Genomic DNA, 18,538 nt, shown 5'->3' with positions numbered 1-18,538 from the left:
CTAGACGCTCCACCGCTATCAATTTTCCGCTTTAAAAAAAGCATTCCTCACAGTGTGAAAAACATGCAATTTCAATTTTGTGTGCTGCCATCTAGCAAAGTGTGCAGGAATGGGGGAGGGGGGAGCCGTGAAAGATGCAAGATGCCAACCCAAGCAGTAAGAGGACTTGGGAACACATAAAAACGTCACTCCTGGAGAATCTCTTCCTTGAGGGAAGGCTAATCTGCCTCAAAACCTATCTGTGAATAATATACCCATATCCCTTCTTGACTATCTGTAGAAGTAAAGCGGAACAAAATGCTAAAGTTTAACTTGGGTAATTAAGGGCTCAGGTCAAAATACAGACTCTTGAAACATAGGCTAACTTTTCCATTAAAAAAAATAAATGTTTTAGGTAGAAAATTAACACTTCATTAAATTGCACACAGAATGGATGTAATAAATTCAAAAGAATCATTCCTCTCATTTGTAATATGAGGAGGGGAAATCAAACATCCCCCACACTGAGACAGTGGTGCAATGCACATTTTCACAAGAGTGAAACTGATGTCAGCACCATGTTACTCTAAAAAGCACTCAGCTCTCCAAAAAGCCAGGGGTTAGACCGACAGGCCCCTCACTTGGAAAACTCACATCATAGTACACGCTTCTTGACTCTAACGTCAGACACCTGTGTACAACTCTTTCTCTCCAAAATCTCATTGCATTCTATCCACAGAATCCACTGTTTCGACAACACGCAGCGCGACAGCCAAAATGCGTGCTCAAACCACATTTCGACGGAACTTGTCAAATTGTTGCGACATCACTAAGTTCCTTCCTGCACTAAAACAATCACTCCAAAAGTACATTTCAGCACTCAAAGGAATTCCCAGTTACTCAGATGTTGGGAAAAAACAAAACAAAACAAATAAAAAAAAAAAACCCAAGCACAGTCCTCTCTCCCAATGACCAAATTACCTGAAATCCTAGAAAAAGAGTAATTGTTACCCTTAGGTATTTTCTTTAGCCTTTTTTTCCTTCATGGCCTATCCCTTCACCACAAAACTACTTTTAAATGCAAAGTTACTTTTGACCACAGCATGAAATACACGGTTGCGAGTGGCAAAAAGAGAACGGCTGGGAAACCGAGCTGCAGTGGTAGTTTCGAGGAAGTCTCTTCGGTTGCCCATAATTTAGCACTGGGTTGAAAGTTACAGGTGCATCCTGACACACATTTTCAAGGAGTGTCTGCACCCACTCAATCCAAACTCTATCAACTCTACCACTTTCTTCTTTCCAAATTCTGGTCACTGAAACAGAGGGATTAAGTAAATGAACCCAGAGAGGGGGGAAAAAAATTGGGCCCACCAAATAACCTGAGCCTTACTTTGCCAAGTGCAGATGAGGGTGGCTAGTATGTGCCCAGCTTGCTAGATCAAACGCACCCAACCATCTCCTCTCCATCCTGTGGCACCATGAGTAGTGGCCAGAGGGCATTGAGGGGCGTGGGGCTGAGCATCGGGGAAACGATTACTGTGGCGAGCCGCAGCGTTGGGGTGGTAGAGCCCCGTGCAGGCCCGAAATACGGCGTGAAAGCGCAGAGGCCGTTCACACTGCCAGCCGCTTGCTTGGTGGTGCTCCAGTTGCCATGTGCCCCATCTCCCGACCAAATCGGGCCCAAAACGGGCAAAGAAAAATACGAGGGTCACTCTCGGTCCACTCCAAACCAGGAGGAGGAGAAGCAGAGTGGACTAGTGGGAAGAGCACGGGCTTGGGAGTCAGAAGGAACTGGATGCTCATCCTGGCTCTGCCTCTTGCCTGCTGTGTGACCTTGGGCAAGTCACTCTGCTTCTCCGGGCCTCAATTACCTCCTCTGTAAAATGGGGATTAAGACTGGGAAAAATGGGGATTAAGACCTGATTGGCCCGTATCTATCCCGGCACTTAGAATAGTGATTGGCACACATTAAGCGCTTAAATATCCTTAAAAGAACCCGAACCAAACAAAAAACCCCGAGATTGTTGGAAGTGCTTTGGAGTCACTCTAAACATCTAACCTAAACTTTCCCAGCAACTTTTGCAGGGGGGAGGGGTGCGTATCAAGAATAGGTTACGGACAATTTGTCTTTGGGCTTTCAGACCTGCGATCTTCAGGATGATGATGAGGCGGGGAAACACTAATTCGTGGGATCATTACCACGAATTCCTCTCAAAGTCACCTGAAACTGGAGGGGTGGCAGTATTCGAGTAAGGCAGAGGCAAAACAACCGAGGGTGGACGACAGGACAGAGCGGAAGGGAAGGCGAACCGCATTTTGGGGTTGCGAATAAGGGGAAAAGGATGGACTCCTGTCTGATGCAATCAAATCAATTATTCGAGGCTGATTATCCTTTCACTGCTTGTTAACACCTCTGCCAGCGTGCAAAAGGGGGGAAAAAAAAGAAGCTGGGGAAAGTCGAGTCTGTGAATTTGGTTGCTTTTTAGTTCGAGTTAAAAAAAAAAAAAAGTTTCGTTCTGGGAGATGCTTTAAGGTTTTGGTTAAAAGGGATTTTTCAAGTTTCTCCCCATTGGAATGTAAAAACTGAGTTTCCTAAAGTTAGGGCAGCACTACTGTTACTGAAAGACATGATCCACAAGGGAGAGGGAAACACATCAAATGACTTGCAAGCGGCTCTTTTAATAATAATGATGGCATTTGTTAAGCGCTTACTATGTGCCGAGCACCGTTCTAAACGCTGGGGCACTTTTCTAAGCACTGGGTTCGACCCCAGATTACAGAATCTCCGGAACCTGAGCATTTTCTTCCTTATTAAGATCACTATCCCCACCTCCCCACCCCCTATTTGGAAGGGGCACGTAAATGGTGAGGGACTGTAGGGCACAGATCGCAGAGTTTTCTATTTACATGGAGCCTGACAAAAGGAGCGTGGCACTGAGTAGGGAGATCCAGGTTCCGATCCCATGGCAGGGGACCGTGGCAAGTCACTGGGCCTCTACTTCCTCATCTGTAAAATGTCAGATTGTGGGACAACATGGGGCCAGGGCTGGGCCCGACCTGACAGCCTTGCACCTACTCCAGGGTAGGTGCACACAGACCTTAATAAACGACAGTGATTTTATCCCACGCAACCCTCATGTACTTGAAGCTACAGACTAAGAAACTGAGTTATCTGGTGTATTTTTTCACATGCTCCTAAGATACAGGGAAGACTGTGATAGCACAAACGCTTAAAAAAACATATATCAAAGGAATAAGACACAAGGGAACTTGAACTATCTGAAAGCATTTGTTTTGAAAAAAAAAACTTAAGGGAGGGGGGAAAAGCATGATCCAAATCGGATACTCTAAAGTGATCTTAAAGTAAAAACGACTGCGTGAGGCCTGCAGTTTACGACAACAAAAAACCCTGTGCCCTTAAAACATTATGTTCCAAAAAGCCTTATTTTCACTTTTTAAAACCCACTGATTTCACTTACAAGAACCATTATTTAGAGGGGAAAGAAAAACAGCAAACGAACGCTGGTAGGAGCACGCCAACCACTGATCTTTCAGACACTCTGCTGAACACCTACTGCTTCCTTCTTTCCTGCCTAACTTTTTTCCATTACCCACACTGGTACAACACACAAGGAACTAATTTCTTGTCTTTACTGAATGGAACACAATAGGGGCCTGGCACAAGAAGTCATAACATTTCTAAGACGTTTTATTAGGCTGAAGCATATTTTCTGTGGACATCAATAACGTGGAAAGATGGCAAAAACGAAATCTGTCACCACTCCTAAACAAAATCCTTCACGACAATCCTTACGGCCAGAGCTTCGAACAAGAAAAAACTAACTCCCCATTACAAACGGTTCAGATCACGAAATGCCAGGTAGTGATTTAACCCACCCCCACTTCACGTGACCTTATTATTAAAAAAAAACACCAAAAACCTGATTTACGAAAAACCAAAGTCCAACCTTTTCAAACAGTCTTCTGACAGAGGGAAGACAGACGGTCCCATAGTCAAAACTCTCTAACTTTTTTTTATTCATTCAGTCGTATTTATTGAGCGCTTCCTGTGGGCAGAGCACTGTACTGAACGCTTGGGAGAGAACAATATAACAATAGGCACATTCCCTGCCCCACAACGAGTTAGTGACCAAAGTTCTCAATCCTCAAATCCAAACTTTTTTAAGATCCGCTCAGCAGGCCATAACCGTTATATGAACAAAAGGAGGAGATTTTTCCCTACCAGTACCTTCTCTTCTACCTCTCCCGGTAACAAAATTGAACTAAACCTTTTCCCAAATCAAGAGCTAACGAGGCCAGAAAAATGAAGCGCTTCAGAGATCGTAAAGTTATTGTACGCTTAGACCACTTCAAGAGGCCCTAGTTGTTTTGTTTTTCCTTTCCGTGAAAGAAAGGCTAAAAGTAAATTTTATCAATCAGTTATGTCAACAGGGTCCAGTCTCCCCAGCCATCCCCAGGAAAGAAGTTTGGGGATGGGAGGGAGGGACTTCCTCTGCTTTGGGTTCGCCAAGGTGACACTCCACCCTCTCGGCGGTTCCCGGGTACCAGTGCCGGTTTTAGGATGCACCACCTTAGACCATACAGAAAATGGCACCAGGGATGCTGAAGAGATGATTACGCACCTTTCCGCTCACCCGGCGAGGGGGATGGAAGAGAGTCAAATTGAATAATGTGGAGTAACTGTATGGACTACTTCCCCTTCAGAAATGTCCCACAAAAGTATCGACTACCTGAACTTCAAGAAGGAAAAAAATTGGACGTGTTCCCCTCTCTCTTGTGGATCAGTCGGCTCCTGGACTAAGTTTTATGGTCTCTGTATTGACTTTTTTCTTTCCAGAGAAAGTCCCATGGATTTCTGCATTTATTACATAACCTTAATTATGGAGAACTTGGTTTTTAGTTCGTAAAAAGGTGAGAACTACCGTGGAAAGACCCTGTCCCTCGGTTCACACAATCCCCTAGTCTTCCCAGGCCTCTTGCACCTACCTATCTGTTATACTGGACTGGACTGGACTCTCTCCCAAGTGCTTAATACAGGGCCCAGCCCACAGTAAGCACTCAGTAAATATGACTGACTGATTGATATCTGTAATTCATTCAAGCGTATTTGCTGAGCACTTACTGTGTGCGGTGCACTGTACTAAGCCCTTAGGACTGTGTGCGGTGCACTGTACTAAGCCCTTAGGAAAGTACAATAAGAGAGATTCTATTAAACATGGGATTTTCTCCCCCATCAGGCCACAAACTCCTGGGAGTCTGTGTTTTTGTTTTATTCTTCTCTTTTTACTTTTTAGATCTTTGTACTTTTTAGAGCTTGGGATGACGCTTTAACACAATAGGCGATGTCTATTATCAGCAGGGACCAGATTTCCATATTCCTTCTCAGCTCTGTCCTACTGCACATTTTGGGCATTCTGATAAAAGGACTCCTACTCCTTAAATGTTGCTTCAGATAATGATGCTTAACAGCCGCTGGTTTTTAACAGCATTTAGAGGAAATGGAGCCAAGTTTGTTTGGTTGTTGTTTTTACCTTGATTCTCCGCTGCTGTTTCTGACACTTTCTTCATCGCTGTGTCCATTCATTGTAGATACTCAAAGATTAAAAATATAAATATAAATCCTCCCCAAGTTTAAAAAGCTGGATAGAGTTCAGTCCAGTCTCTTTCTCGTCGCACGGTGAAAATTTATGGGTGGCTTTGTTCCGATGTTAAAGGGGTATCGGGGGCTCCTTTTCGGTCCGCCTAGGGAACATAAAGTGAAATCAATTCCAAATATTTGACAGCGATCACACAAATCGGGCAGGTCAGACCTCAGGGAGGACGGGAATCGCTTTTCTAAAAAGTCATCTCAATACCAAACCCGGTCCACGTTCCCGAGGCCCCGCATCAAACATAACCCCCACAACAGCACCAGTCTGGAAGGGACCCAGAGGATGTTTCCAGGCTGACGAAGTTGCTCCGCACGATGGGTGGATGCATTTAAAAGGGGGTTCATTCATCCCACCGTATCTCTCGAGCGCACGCCGGGTGTGAAGCCCTGTGCTAAGCGCTGGGGAGAGTACCGTCAGACTCCGGGACACCCAGGAGGGCAAGTGGCCGAGTGGCAAGGGCCTTGGCTTGGGAGCCGGAGTCCCGGGTCCGCCGGCCCGTCTGGTGTGTGATCTCGGGCCAGTCACTTGGCTCCTCTGGGCCTCGGTTCCCTCGTCCGTAAAATGGGGATGGAGAAGTGCGGGACGGGGACTGTGTCCAACCCGACTGCCTCGCATCTAGTGCTCGGCACCTACTAGAGGCTTAACAGATACCCTCCTTATCATTACTATCTTCATACACCAAAAGGGCCGGTTCCAGACTCGTCTCCGTGCAGACGTCGGACGGGGGGCCGGCGGAGGAGGGGGGGGGGGGGTGCCGTGGGCACCACACCTGTGTGCAGGTGGGCGGGTCACTGCGTCCAGTGGAGCCCAGGGGGCTTCAAGAGGCCTATTTTTCTTCTCCGGGAGGCAGAGAAGGGTGGGATCCCTGTAAGGTTCTCGGACCTTGTGACGTCTTTGGCGAGGAGAGAAGAAGAGAGGAGGCCCTGTGACCTCCCTCCTGACCTCCTGACCTCCCTCCGCCTGAGCGGGCATCTCCCCCATCCCATCCCATCCCATCCCGGGGGCACAATCCCCTCCCCTGGCGGAGCCATCCATCCCTCCAACCCTTCCTCCCTCCATCCATCGGGATACGGCCCCATAAACAAAGGCCATTCCCGGGCCGGGATGGGGAATGGGGGATGGGGAATGGGGGCTGCGGGCCGTCGGACCCCAAATCTCCCTCATCCCTTCCCCCCACCACATTACCGCTCGCCCCACGGAGGAGCGGCGGGAGCGGGAGGAGGAGGGGGAGGGAAAGAAACGGAAGGAAAAACAAAAAAAAAACAATCTTGGGAGAAGAAAGGGCAGCCCCGTGGGCCGGCGCGGCTCTGGCCTCAACAGGGAGGCCTTTCTTTCGGGAAGCTCCCAAATGGCTGGGGGGAAAGACACACATTCATTCATTCACTCACTCAGGAGTATTTATTGAGCGCTTCCTCTGTGCAGAGCACTGGACTGAGCGCTCGGAACGGACAATTGGGCAACAGATAGAGACCATCCCGGCCCAACGACGGGCTCACAGTCTAATCGGGGGGAGACAGATGCTCAATCATGCATTCAATAGTATTTATTGAGCGCTTCCTCTGTGCAGAGCAGTGGACTAAGCGCTCGGAATGGACAATTGGGCAACAGATAGAGATGATCCCTGTGCACTGATGAGCTTACAGTCTAATCGGGGGAGACAGACACTCAATCATGCATTCAATAGTATTTATTGAGCGCTTCCTATGTGCGGAGCACTGGACTAAACGTTTGGACTGGACAATTGGGCACCAGATAGAGACCACCCCTGCACAATGACGGTCTCGCAGTCTAATCATCCCACATAGCCGCACATTCATTCACTCCAGAGTATTTATTGAGCTCTTCCTCTGTGCAGAACTCTGTACTAAACGCTTGGCATGGACAACCGGGGACCAGATAGAGACCACCCCCGCACAATGACGGTCTCACAGTCCAATCATCGCACACACAGACACACATTCATTCACTCCAGAGTATTTATTGAGCGCTTCCTCCGTGCAGAACACTGTACTAAACGCTCGGAATGAACAACTGGGGACCAGATAGAGACCACCCCTGCACAATGACGGTCTCGCAGTCTAATCATCGCACACACAGACATTCACTCACTCCAGAGTATTTATTGAGCTCTTCCTCCGTGCAGAGCCCTGTACTAAACGCTCGGCATGGAAAACCGGGCACCAGATAGAGACCACCCCTGCACAATGACGGGCTCGCAGTCTAATCATCGCACACACAGACACACGTTCATTCACTCCGGAGTATTTACTGAGCTCTTCCTCCGTGCAGAGCACTGTACTAAACGCTCGGAACGCGCCAACCGGGAGGACGGGCTCGCAGCCCAATCGGCGCACGCACATTCATTCCCTCGTCTTTCCTGAGCGCTGCCCCGTGCAGGGCACTGCCCTAAGCGCTCGGAACGGACAACGGGGTCACGGACACACTGCGAGACCCGTTGGGAGGGAAGGAGGGAAGGAAGGAGGGAGGGAGGCCTTTGCGGGCCGGTCCTTCCCTCGGGGCCCGGCCGGACTTCCTGAGGCTCCCCCTCCCCCCGCCGGCGGGGGAGAGAAAGTTGGCCGCCGGACGGTTTGGACGCCCCCGCCCCCCCCCCAATAAATACCGTGAAATAAATGGATGAATAAAGGAGGCCTGGACGCCCCCCGCTTCCCCCCCCCCTCCCCCCACCGGCCGGTCCTGGCTGGGCCGCGCGCGCGCGCACGCGCGCACCCCCCCCCCACGTGCGGGAGGCTTTCTCCTACCTGGGCCCGGTCCTTCGGCGCCGGCCGCCTCCTCCTCGTCGTCCTCCCCGCTCGGTGGGTCGGTGGGTCCGGGAGGAGGCCGCCAACCGGCCCCGGGGCAGCCGCCGTCAGCCGGCGCGCGCACGCGCGCTCCCGCCGCTCAGCGGCCCCCGCCCGCCATGACACCGCGGGCTCGCGCACGTCGGCGTCCTCAACGCATGCGCGCCGGGGGGGGGTCCGACCCTCGGGCGGGCTGCGGGGAGAAGGGGGGGGGGGGGGGACGCGCGCGCGCCCCCGCCGACGGCGGCTCCGGCCCGGAGCGCGCCTCCCCGATCCCTCAGCGGCCGGCGGCGATGGCGGGAAAGGGCACGGGGGAGGTCGGAGCCGCGCCGCCGCGGGACGTCGGGGAGGGCCCTGGCGGGGCCGGGGAGCGGGCGCGGCGCCGTGGGATGGCGCGCAGGCGCGGGGGCGCGCGGCTCGGGCGGCCGGCGGTTTAGGCGCAGGCGCGGGGCTGCGGAGCGGGGTGGCGCGCGGGCTGCCGGCGGCTGCTGCGCAGGCGCGGAGATGTGGGAAGGGCGAGCGCCGGCTGCCGGCGACTTGGGCGCAGGCGCGGACTTGTGGGAGGGGGCGAGCTCCGGCTGCCGGGGACTTGTGCGCAGGCGCCGACTGGCGGGTGGGGCGAGTTCAGACTGTCGGCGGCTTGTGCGCAGGCGCGGATGTGGAGGGGGGGAATGGGGGCGACTTGTGCGCAGGCGCGGACTTGAGTGTGTGTTTGTGGGGGCGGGGAGCTCAAGCTGTCGTCGGCTTGTGCGCAGGCGCGGTCTGTGATGGGTTCAGGAGTGATGGGCTTGTGATAATAATAATAATAATAATAATTATGGTATTTGTTAAGCGCTTACTATGTGCAGAGCACTGTTCTAAGCGTTGGGGGAGATACAGGGTCTTCAGATTGTCCCACGTGGGGCTCACTTTTTTTTTTTAATCCCCATTTTTGCAGATGAGGTCACTGAGGCCCAGAGAAGTGAAGTGACTTGTCCAAGGTCACACAGCAGACAAGTGGCACCTCGGGATTAGAACCCACGACCTCTGACTCCCAAGCCTGGGCTCTTTCCACTAAGCCACTCTGCCTGTGCCCTCCTCCCCGGCCTGTCCATCTCCAGCCATCAGAAGTGATATTTATTGAACGTTTATTGGGTGCAGAACATTCATATTGATTGAGCGCCTACTGGGGACTAAGCACTTGGAAAGTACAATTCAGCGGCAAACAGAGACAATCCCTGCCCACAACGGGCTCACAGTCGAGAAGCGGGGAGGCAGCCATGAAACCAAGTCAACAGGCATCGGTTGCACCAATATAAATAGAATTGTAGATCTCTACACATCATTAATAGAAATAAACAGAATTACAATTATAAATAGGACCATATATACACACGTGCTGTGGGGCGGGGAAGGGGGACGAGCAGAGGGAGGGAGGTGGGGGAATGGGGAGGGAAAGGGAAGGCTCAGTTTGGGAAGGCCTCCTGGAGGAGGTGAGCTCTCAGTAGGGCTTTGAAGAAGGGAAGAGAGTTAATCCGGTGGCTGTGAGGAGGGAGGGCATTCCAGGTCAGCGGGAGGACGGGGGCCAGGGGTCGACGGCGGGATGGGCGAGACCGAGGCCCAGTGAGGAGGTTAGTGCCAGAGGAGAAGAGTGTAGTGAGCGCTTGGGAGAGGGCAGCGGAATTGGTAGACGCCTCCCTGCCTCATGATCACCAACTCCCACCTTTCCACCCTGAACTGAGACTATTTCCTCTGCCACTTGTCTGCTGTGTAGGCCTTGGGCAAATGACTTCACTTCTCTGGACCTCAGTTCCCTCATCTGTAAAATGGGGTTAAAGACTGTGATTCCCCATGTGGGACAGGAACTGTGTCCAACCTGATTTGCTTGTAGCCACCCCTGCTCTTAGTCCACAGCCTGTCAAGTAGTAGTTTCTTAACAAATACCACAATTATTCTTGTTCCCCCCAGAGAGGCAATGTGGTGTAGTGGATAGAGTAGAGGCCTGGGTGATGGAAGGACCTGGGTTCTAATCCTAGCTCTGCCCCTTGTCTACTGTGGGACCTTGGGCAAATGACTTCACTTCTCTGGGACTTTTTAATGGCATTTGTTAAGCGCTTACTATGTGCCAGGCACTGTTCTTAAACCCTGGGTAGAGACAAGGTAAATCAGATTGGACCCTCCCTTTCCCATATGGGGCTCACAGCCTTATTCCCCATTTTAAGGATGTGGGAACTGAGGCCCAGAGAGGTGAAGTGACTTGCCCAAGGTCACCCAGCAGACAAATAGGGGAGCTGGGATTAGAACCCAGGTCCTTCTGACTCCCAGGCCCGTGCTCTATCCACTAGGTCATGCTGCCTCATCTGTAAAATAGGGATTCAGACCGTTAGCCCCATGTGGGTCATGTGCTTAGAACAGTGCCTGGCACATAATAAGCACTTAAATACCATTTAAAAAAAAACTTCTGGAGAGATGTGGCGGAGATGGTGGGAACGTTTGTGGGAGATTGTGCACACAGTAAGCGCTCAATAAATACGATTGAACGAATGAACTGATCAGGACAGGCCTCCTAGAGGAGGTGTGATTTCAGAAGGGTACAGAGCACTGTACTAAACACTTGGGAGAATACAGTACGTGGTCCCTACCCTATTCTCACAAACTCCCACCTCTCCACACTGAACTATTTGATTCTATTTATTGCCATTGTTCTTGTCCGTCCGTCTCCCCCGATTAGACCGTAAGCCCGTCAGAGGGCAGGGACTGTCTCCATCTGTTACCGATTTGTACATTCCGAGCGCTTAGTACAGTGCTCTGCACATAGTAAGCGCTCAATAAATACTATTGAATGACTGAACCGAGAATATTCCTCCCCGCACCGTTCGGGAGAGAGGTAGGGGAGATTGCAGGAAGTATGTAAAGCCAAAACTCTGAACTCAGATGAAAGTGCTGTAAATGTCAGGCTGCTTTAAAATGCCAGGAAAAGTGCTCTTTCCCCTCTCTTCCTGATAGAGTGCGAATCAAGAAAAGGTGAGGTCAGGAGCAGCCACGTTCAACCACGGGCACTGTGAAAATACCAAAATGCAAGAGTCCTTTCTAATCCGGCGGGATGTCGAAACTAAAACTGCACAATCAAATCCACAGCTTGAACGGCAGCACATTAAAAAAAAAAACAAACAGCTGGGGAAAAGGCCAGGTTCCAAGGGTAGCTTTTGCTTTTTGTTTTTCAAATAACCCTTCAGAGCTTTGTGAGTCGCTTGTTTAGCTCTCGGTTCCTTGGTATGCAGTGTGGCCTATTAGAAAGGGCACGGGACTGGACGTCAGAAGACCTGAGTTAATAATAATAATAATAATAATAATAATGATGGTATTAGTTTACGGTGCCAGGCACCGTACTAAGTGCCGGGGTGGATATCTAATCCTGACCAGGCCGCTTGCCTCCTCGGTGACTGGACAAGCCATTTCCCTTTCCTGTGCCTCAGTTTCCTCATCTGGAAAATGGGGCACTTACTGTGTGCAAAGCACTGTTCTAAGTGTTTGGGAGAGTTGGCAGACGAGGAGCTTACGGTCTGCCCTCCTACCATCTACTATAAGACTGTAGGAGCTTAGGACTTTAAACACGGTTGGATATTGGGAAACACAGCCCGGTTACCGAGGCTAACGCCGGACTTCGGGAAAAGTACAGTGCTCTGCACACTGTAAGCGCTCAATAAATACGACGGAATGAACGAATCGCATGGGTCTATTATGGGTTGTCGTAGCATACGGAGGAGTGAGGCATGATCTGGAAAGTGGCTCGGGGTTGTTAAATGGGACACCTCAGCTAGGGGGATGGGATTGGAATCTTGAACTTCCCCTACCATGTTCAATCAGTCAGTAGTATTAAGCCTATTTATTCATTCATTCCATCAATCACATTTATTAAGCACTTACTATGTGCAGAGCACTATACTGAGTGCTTGGGAAAGTACAATACATCACTAAACAAAACAGTGATATTCCCTAAAGTTTGTGTCCTTGGGAGAGTATCATTGAACTAATATAATAATAATGATGATGATGATGATGATGGTATTTCACCTGTCCGCTTTGTGACTTTGGGCAAGTCACTGAACTTCTCTGTGCCTCAGTTACCCCATCTGTAAAATGGGGGATTAAGACTGTGAGCCCCACGTGGGACAACCTGATTACCTTGTATCTACCCCAGCGCTTAGAACAGTGCTCGGAACATAGTAAGTGCTTAACAAATACCAACATTACTATTATTATTATTATTATTATTATTATTATTATTAAGGTCTTACTAAGGACTGTTCTAAGCACTAGGGTAGATACAGGGTAATCAGGTTGCCCCACAGTCTTAACCCTCATTTTACAGATGAGGTAACCGAGGCACAGAGAAGTGAAGTGACTTGCCCAAAGTCACACGGCTGATAAGTGGCAAAGCCGGGATTAGAACCCACGACCTCTGACTCCTAAACCCGGGCTTGGGCCCATGTGACCCCTGCCCTCAAGGACGTTACAGTCTAGTGGGGGAGACAAGACACTGGGTGAAATTACAAATAGGAGGAAGTAAGAAAATACAGACTGCTAAGGGGGAATGTATCCAAGTGTTTACGTGACAGGTAAATATGGATTGGGGGTGAGGGGGACGCTATAGGGTGGGATGATCACTCTCCCCTCCTACCCCCTGCCCCCATTCAAAGCCTAATTAAAAGCACATCTCCTCCAGGAGGCCTTTCCTGATTAAGCACCCCCTTTCCTCTTCTCCCATTCCCTTCTGCATCTCCCTGACTGGCTCCCTTTGTTCTTCCCCCGCTCCCAGCCCCTCGGCCCTTATGTACACATCGGTCATTTATTTATACACACTAATGTCTAGACCCCACCCTGTCTAGACTATACGCTCGTTGTGGGCAGGGAACGTGTCTGTTTATTGTTGTACTCTCCCAAGCACCTAGTACAGTGCTCTGCACACAGTAAGCGCTCAATAAATACTATTGAATGAATGAATTGATCAGAGGAGGTGTGATTGCAGGAGAACCTGGACTGGCCCCCACTTTTAGGGGAATCTTCTAAACAAGATCTCCCGAGTTCATTCCGCATGATCTTTAGGAACCTAGGCCATCTAGGTGCCTAGGAATCTATCTCTTCATCACCTGTCCCACAGGAGAGACATCTTTCCGGAAACTTTAGCCTGGGAGTCCCATGTGGGATGGATCCGATACTGCATCTATCCCAGGGCTTAACACAGTGCTTTGTAAAAAGACAAATGGTATTTGTCAAGCGCTTACTCTGTGCCAGACACTGTCCTAAGTGCTGGGGTAGATGCAAGCTAATCAGGTTGGACACAGTCCCTGCTCTCCACAGGGCTCAGAGTCTCTATCCCCGTATTACAGATGAGGTAACTGAGGCACAGGAAAGTTAAATGATTTTCCCAGGGTCACACGGCAGGCAAGGGCAGATCCGGGTTTAGAATCCAGGTCCTCTGACTCCCAGGCCAGGGTTCTTTCCCCTAGACCACACTGCTTCCCTAAATGCTCTGCACATACTAAGTGCTGAACAAATTTCACCATTAGGATTGTTACAATAATAATTACAATATTAAAATGGTAATATCGCATATCGTCATGATATATAACCTAACGATCGTCGTTATTATTTTCATCCAGGAGGAATTCAGCCACCCCCAGCACTTTGATTTGGCCAGGGAAAACAGCTGAGAACCACTTCTTGGGGTCCCACAGAATTGCACATTTCTTAATAATTATGGTATTTGTTAAGCGCTTACTATGTGCTAAGCACTCTAGACCTTGTTCCTGCCCCCTGAGGCTAGGAGGAGGGTATAGGCACCTTGAAAAGGCCATTCAGACACCTTGGAAAACTCCGACTCCTGCCTTTATAACAATAATAATAATAAAAAATAAAAATCATAAAAAATACTACTCCAGATTGTGGTATGTGTTAAGCGCTTACTATGCGCCAAGCACTGGGTTAGACACGAGATAATCAGGCCAGACAATCCCTTCCCCATGTGAGGCTCAGAGACTGAGCACGTTCACTCAGGATGAAACCAGTAAAACTAAATTTGTATCTAAGCAAATGCGTCCTGCAAATGTGAATAATCTGCCAGACCTTTCCACTCCTGAAAGGTATTGAACAACTAAGGTTACGAATTTGTATCTGGAAACCACAAGATATTCTTGATTAAGAATGATTTTGAGGAACTGAGAAAGCTGGCACTGTGGAAAAAAAAAAGGTTACTACAGACTGTCACTAAAAAGACTGTCGCTGAAACAGAAAGACTCTAGTAACAGGAAATGCCCAGGCTCAAAATAGGATCCTTAGATTGTAAACCCAGCGACAAAGACCACGACGTAGAGGGATGGGCACCATGTAGATGCTCAATAAATTTAATGATTTAATCCAAATTCAGAATTAAATCGCGGATAGCTCCACAACTGCTTCAGCAGCCATTTGGCTAATTTCAGCTGTCCGCGTGAAGGAAGGAAAGAGTGTCTATGTTTCTCACCTCCCTCGAGGAAAGCGATTCTCCCCCAGCTGCCCGCGTAGAAAGGGGGAACCGTCCTTCAAAGATGACACTAGTGATGTTCGGATTTTGGCCCTGCCTTTGCCCTTGGGTTGGTTCTCTAAACCGTGAAAATCCAGTAGTTTTCCTTCTCCGCCCCCTCGGCATTAGGGCAAGCATTGGTCAGACACCAAGAAGATTCCAAGGATTCCCAAAGCACCTGTATCTGTATCTGTAATTCGCACGGGCTCCCCCTCTAGACTGTAAACTCCTTGTGGGCAGGCCTAACTGGGTTCATGGAAGGATTTCGTTCCAGTCTGAAGGTGTAGGATGGGAAAGGGCCTGAAGATCTTTTCAGTTGCCCGAGCTGTGACTCCTAGGTCCCGTACTTTGGCATCATGCATGGCTAAAGAGAACCAGCATATTCCTGGGAGGAGGAAGGGCCCTGATGAAGAATCACCAAGTGCAGAATATCCCAACTTCAGGGTTGTCGTTCTCATCTCACGGAGGTGGGGGTTCTGTATGGTCAAGCAAGGGAAAACTGAAATATCTGAACTCTGGGAAAATACCGGCCTTGGGCGATAACATGCCCGTAGCCCCCTCGCTCCATTCCTTGGGCGGCCGAAGCTCAGGCCTCAGCTCTCCTTTAGAGTAAACCTGCATCGCTTGTAAAAACGCGCTACTTCATCCCTTCCCCTCGAGACTCAGGATGGACCATTTTGTGACTGGTCGCCCCCAGAGAAAGTCTCTCTGCCGACTGGAGCGTGAGCACCTACTCTTCCTATTTCTGAATAAATAAACTAAATACCTAGCTGTCGTCGGCTTGGTGTGATTGCTCTAACTTTTGGGTAGCGCTAGGAAGGCCCGGCACAGCAGGGAACCAACTCGGTCGTATCGTACTCTCCCCAAGTGCTCAGGATAGTGCTCCGCACACAGTAAGCGCTCAATAAATACCATTCATTGATCGACTGGACTCAGGCACTGCCATCAGTTGATTGAAAAGAGCAGAGATATAAGGTGGGGCGAGTTGGTGAGAAAACTGGAAGTCAATCGGGAGGAGCAGTTCGGGGTCAGCAAAGGTCATCTCTGGACAGATCTGAAGGGCCGGGAAACCAGATTCTGCCATTTTTCCCAGGAGGGAAGACCTCTCTGTCCAGCGTCATTCATTCAATCGTATTTATTGGGTGCTTACTGTGTGCAGAGCATTGTACTAAGCGCTTAGTACTGTACTAAGTACTATAAGTACTTAGCACTGTACTGTGGAGATAACTCCACACACAGGCGCCCAGACATCCCCCGCGCTAAAAGTGACGCCCTACTTTCGGGGTGAAGAAAGTGACGCTCTCCTTTCGGACACTCACTGTACTAAGCGCTTGGGAAGGTACAATAAGGGAAGCAGCGTGGCCTAACGGATAGAGCACCGGCCTGGGAGTCAGAAGGTCATGGGTTCCAATCCCGGCTCTGCCACTTGTCTGCTGGGTAACCTTGGGCAAGTCACTTCCCTTCTCTGGGCCTCAATTTCAACTCTAAAATGGGGATTGAGCCTGGGAGTCCCATGTGGGACCTGGACTGATAATCCAACTTGATTATTTGGTGTCTCCCCCAGTAAGTAAAAATACCTTAAAAAATAAAAAAGAAGACACAATCCCTGCTCTCAAGATGTCTACATTCCAGTGAGGAAGATAGATCTTAAATGAATTACAGGTAGGGGGAGGCAACAGAGTTTAAAGTGACAAACATATGGGAGGGTGAGGTAACATCATTTATTCATTGAATCATATTTATTGAGCACTTATTGTGTGCAAATCGCTGTTCTAAGCTCTTGGGAGAGTACAATATAACAACACAGACACACTCCTATCACTTAACTTCTCGGTGCCTCAGTTACCTCATCTGTACCCGAGGGGAATCAGGTTGTCCCATGTGGGGCTCCCAGTCTTCATCCCCATTTTACAGATGAGGTAACTGAGGCACAGAGAAGTGAAGTGACTTGCCCACCGTCACATAGCTGACAAGCGGCAGAGCCGGGATTCGAACCCAAGACCCCTGACTCCCAAGCCCGGGCTCTTTCCACTGAGCCACGCTGCTTCTACTTATGGTTGTAGAGAGTGGATAGGAAAAATCGTAAACCCATACTGTGCCCCTTGTAAAACGATAAGCGAGGAGTAAAGGGATTTGATCATCAAAACAAACGTGTTCTTTGAGCGCTAACTGTGGGTGGAACACTGTATTAAGCGCTTGGAAGAGTAGCGTACGAAAGAGTAAGTATAGGTGATCCCTGCCTACGAGAAGCTTACAGACTAAAGGGGGAGACCAACATCATCAATTATTCATTCATTCAATCATATTTATTGAGCGCTTACAGTCACACAGCTGACAAGCGGCTGAGCAAGGATTCGAACCCATGACCTCTGACGCCCAAGCCCGGGCTCTTTCCACTGAGCCACACTGCAAAAGGACTTGGACAAAAGTGCTGAGAGGCTCAGAGAGAGGTAAATAGCAAACTGCTTAAGGGTTCTTGGAGGAAGTGTGATTGTAATAAACAGTTCACTTACATACTCTGTCCCAAAATTTCTCCACAATTTCTCTGCACCTCAGTTTTCTCATCTGTAAAATGAAGATTCAGTTCCCGTCCCCCCACTCCTTAGTCTCAGAGTTCCATAGAGACTAGAGAAGCAGCGTGGCTGAGCGGAAAGAGCCCGGGCTTGGGAGTCAGAGGTCATAGGTTCAAATCCTGGCTCTGCCACTTGTCAGCTGGGTGACTGTGGGCAAGTCACTTCACTTCTCTGGGCCTCAGTTGCCTCATCTAGAAAATGGGGATTAAGACTGGGAGCCTCATCATCTAACCCAGTGTTTAGAACAGTGCTCTGCACATAGTAAGCGCTTAACAAATACCAATATTATTATTATTAATAGGGACAGCATCGTCGGCCTTCTTCGTTTTCTATTTACTCCAGGAATAATAATAACAGCAGTAAGAGATGGCTTACCTTGCTTATTTGTTTGTAATCTTGCTTGGGGGCCTCCTGCTTCCCAGATCATGGATCAGGGGCCAGATGTGAACCCACCCCTCAATTTATCCTTCTCCTCTCTGGTGCGAACTCATGACAAACCCACTGTGAACACCTGACAACTCCACGCTTACATTTTAGCCGGTGGGCACGGAGCCCGCTTCCCTGAAGTCCTGGCGAGAAGCAGGGAATTGCAAAAAACTACAGAAAACGGATTGAAAGAGTAGGAGGGAAAGAGGGCTACTTAAAAGTGAAGCTGGGAACCAGAATCAAATACACACGGCGTCGGTCACAGACGAAAGAGAAAGAACAACAAATTGTTTAGTTAGTAAATGCCGAGAAAACATGTTTTATTTGGAGGGGAATCATCTCCAAGACTGTCACTTATTTAGGGCAGTGAAAATAGGTTTATTTGGGGGAAGAAGCTTTCGATTTGCATTTTTATTTTAAGTTTTTGTTCCTGGGTCTTTATTCAAATGCTTCAGCTGTCTGGATTTTAAGTCATGGGAGGCGGAAAACGAGGAAGGCAGGTGGAAGAAGCGGCTCCGTGGAAAGAGCCCGGGCCGGAGAGTCAGAGGT

The 18,538-nt window shown here is 49.4% G+C and overlaps 1 protein-coding gene across 4 annotated transcripts in view; it reads right to left on the bottom strand.

Moving 5' to 3' along the window:
• CHD1 (chromodomain helicase DNA binding protein 1) overlaps window positions 1-8,512 on the bottom strand; it is a 70,572-nt gene extending 62,060 nt beyond the window's left edge. For all 4 annotated transcript variants that reach the window (XM_039911119.1, XM_029057780.2, XM_029057786.2 and 1 more), the window contains exons 1-2: window positions 8,411-8,512; window positions 5,532-5,742 (exon numbers count right to left, since the gene is read on the bottom strand). In XM_039911119.1, the coding sequence (XP_039767053.1) occupies window positions 5,532-5,584 (53 nt within the window). In that variant the 5' untranslated portion in view covers window positions 5,585-5,742; window positions 8,411-8,512. The remainder of the gene's footprint in view (window positions 1-5,531; window positions 5,743-8,410) is intronic.
• Between the last annotated feature and the right edge of the window lie 10,026 nt (window positions 8,513-18,538).

Source organism: Ornithorhynchus anatinus, chromosome 1 (genome assembly GCF_004115215.2).
Source record: "Ornithorhynchus anatinus isolate Pmale09 chromosome 1, mOrnAna1.pri.v4, whole genome shotgun sequence".
Classification (NCBI taxonomy): Eukaryota; Metazoa; Chordata; class Mammalia; order Monotremata; family Ornithorhynchidae; genus Ornithorhynchus; species Ornithorhynchus anatinus.
The sequence above is the reverse complement of the archived record's forward strand: the minus strand, read 5'-3'. Positions and strand labels throughout refer to the sequence as shown.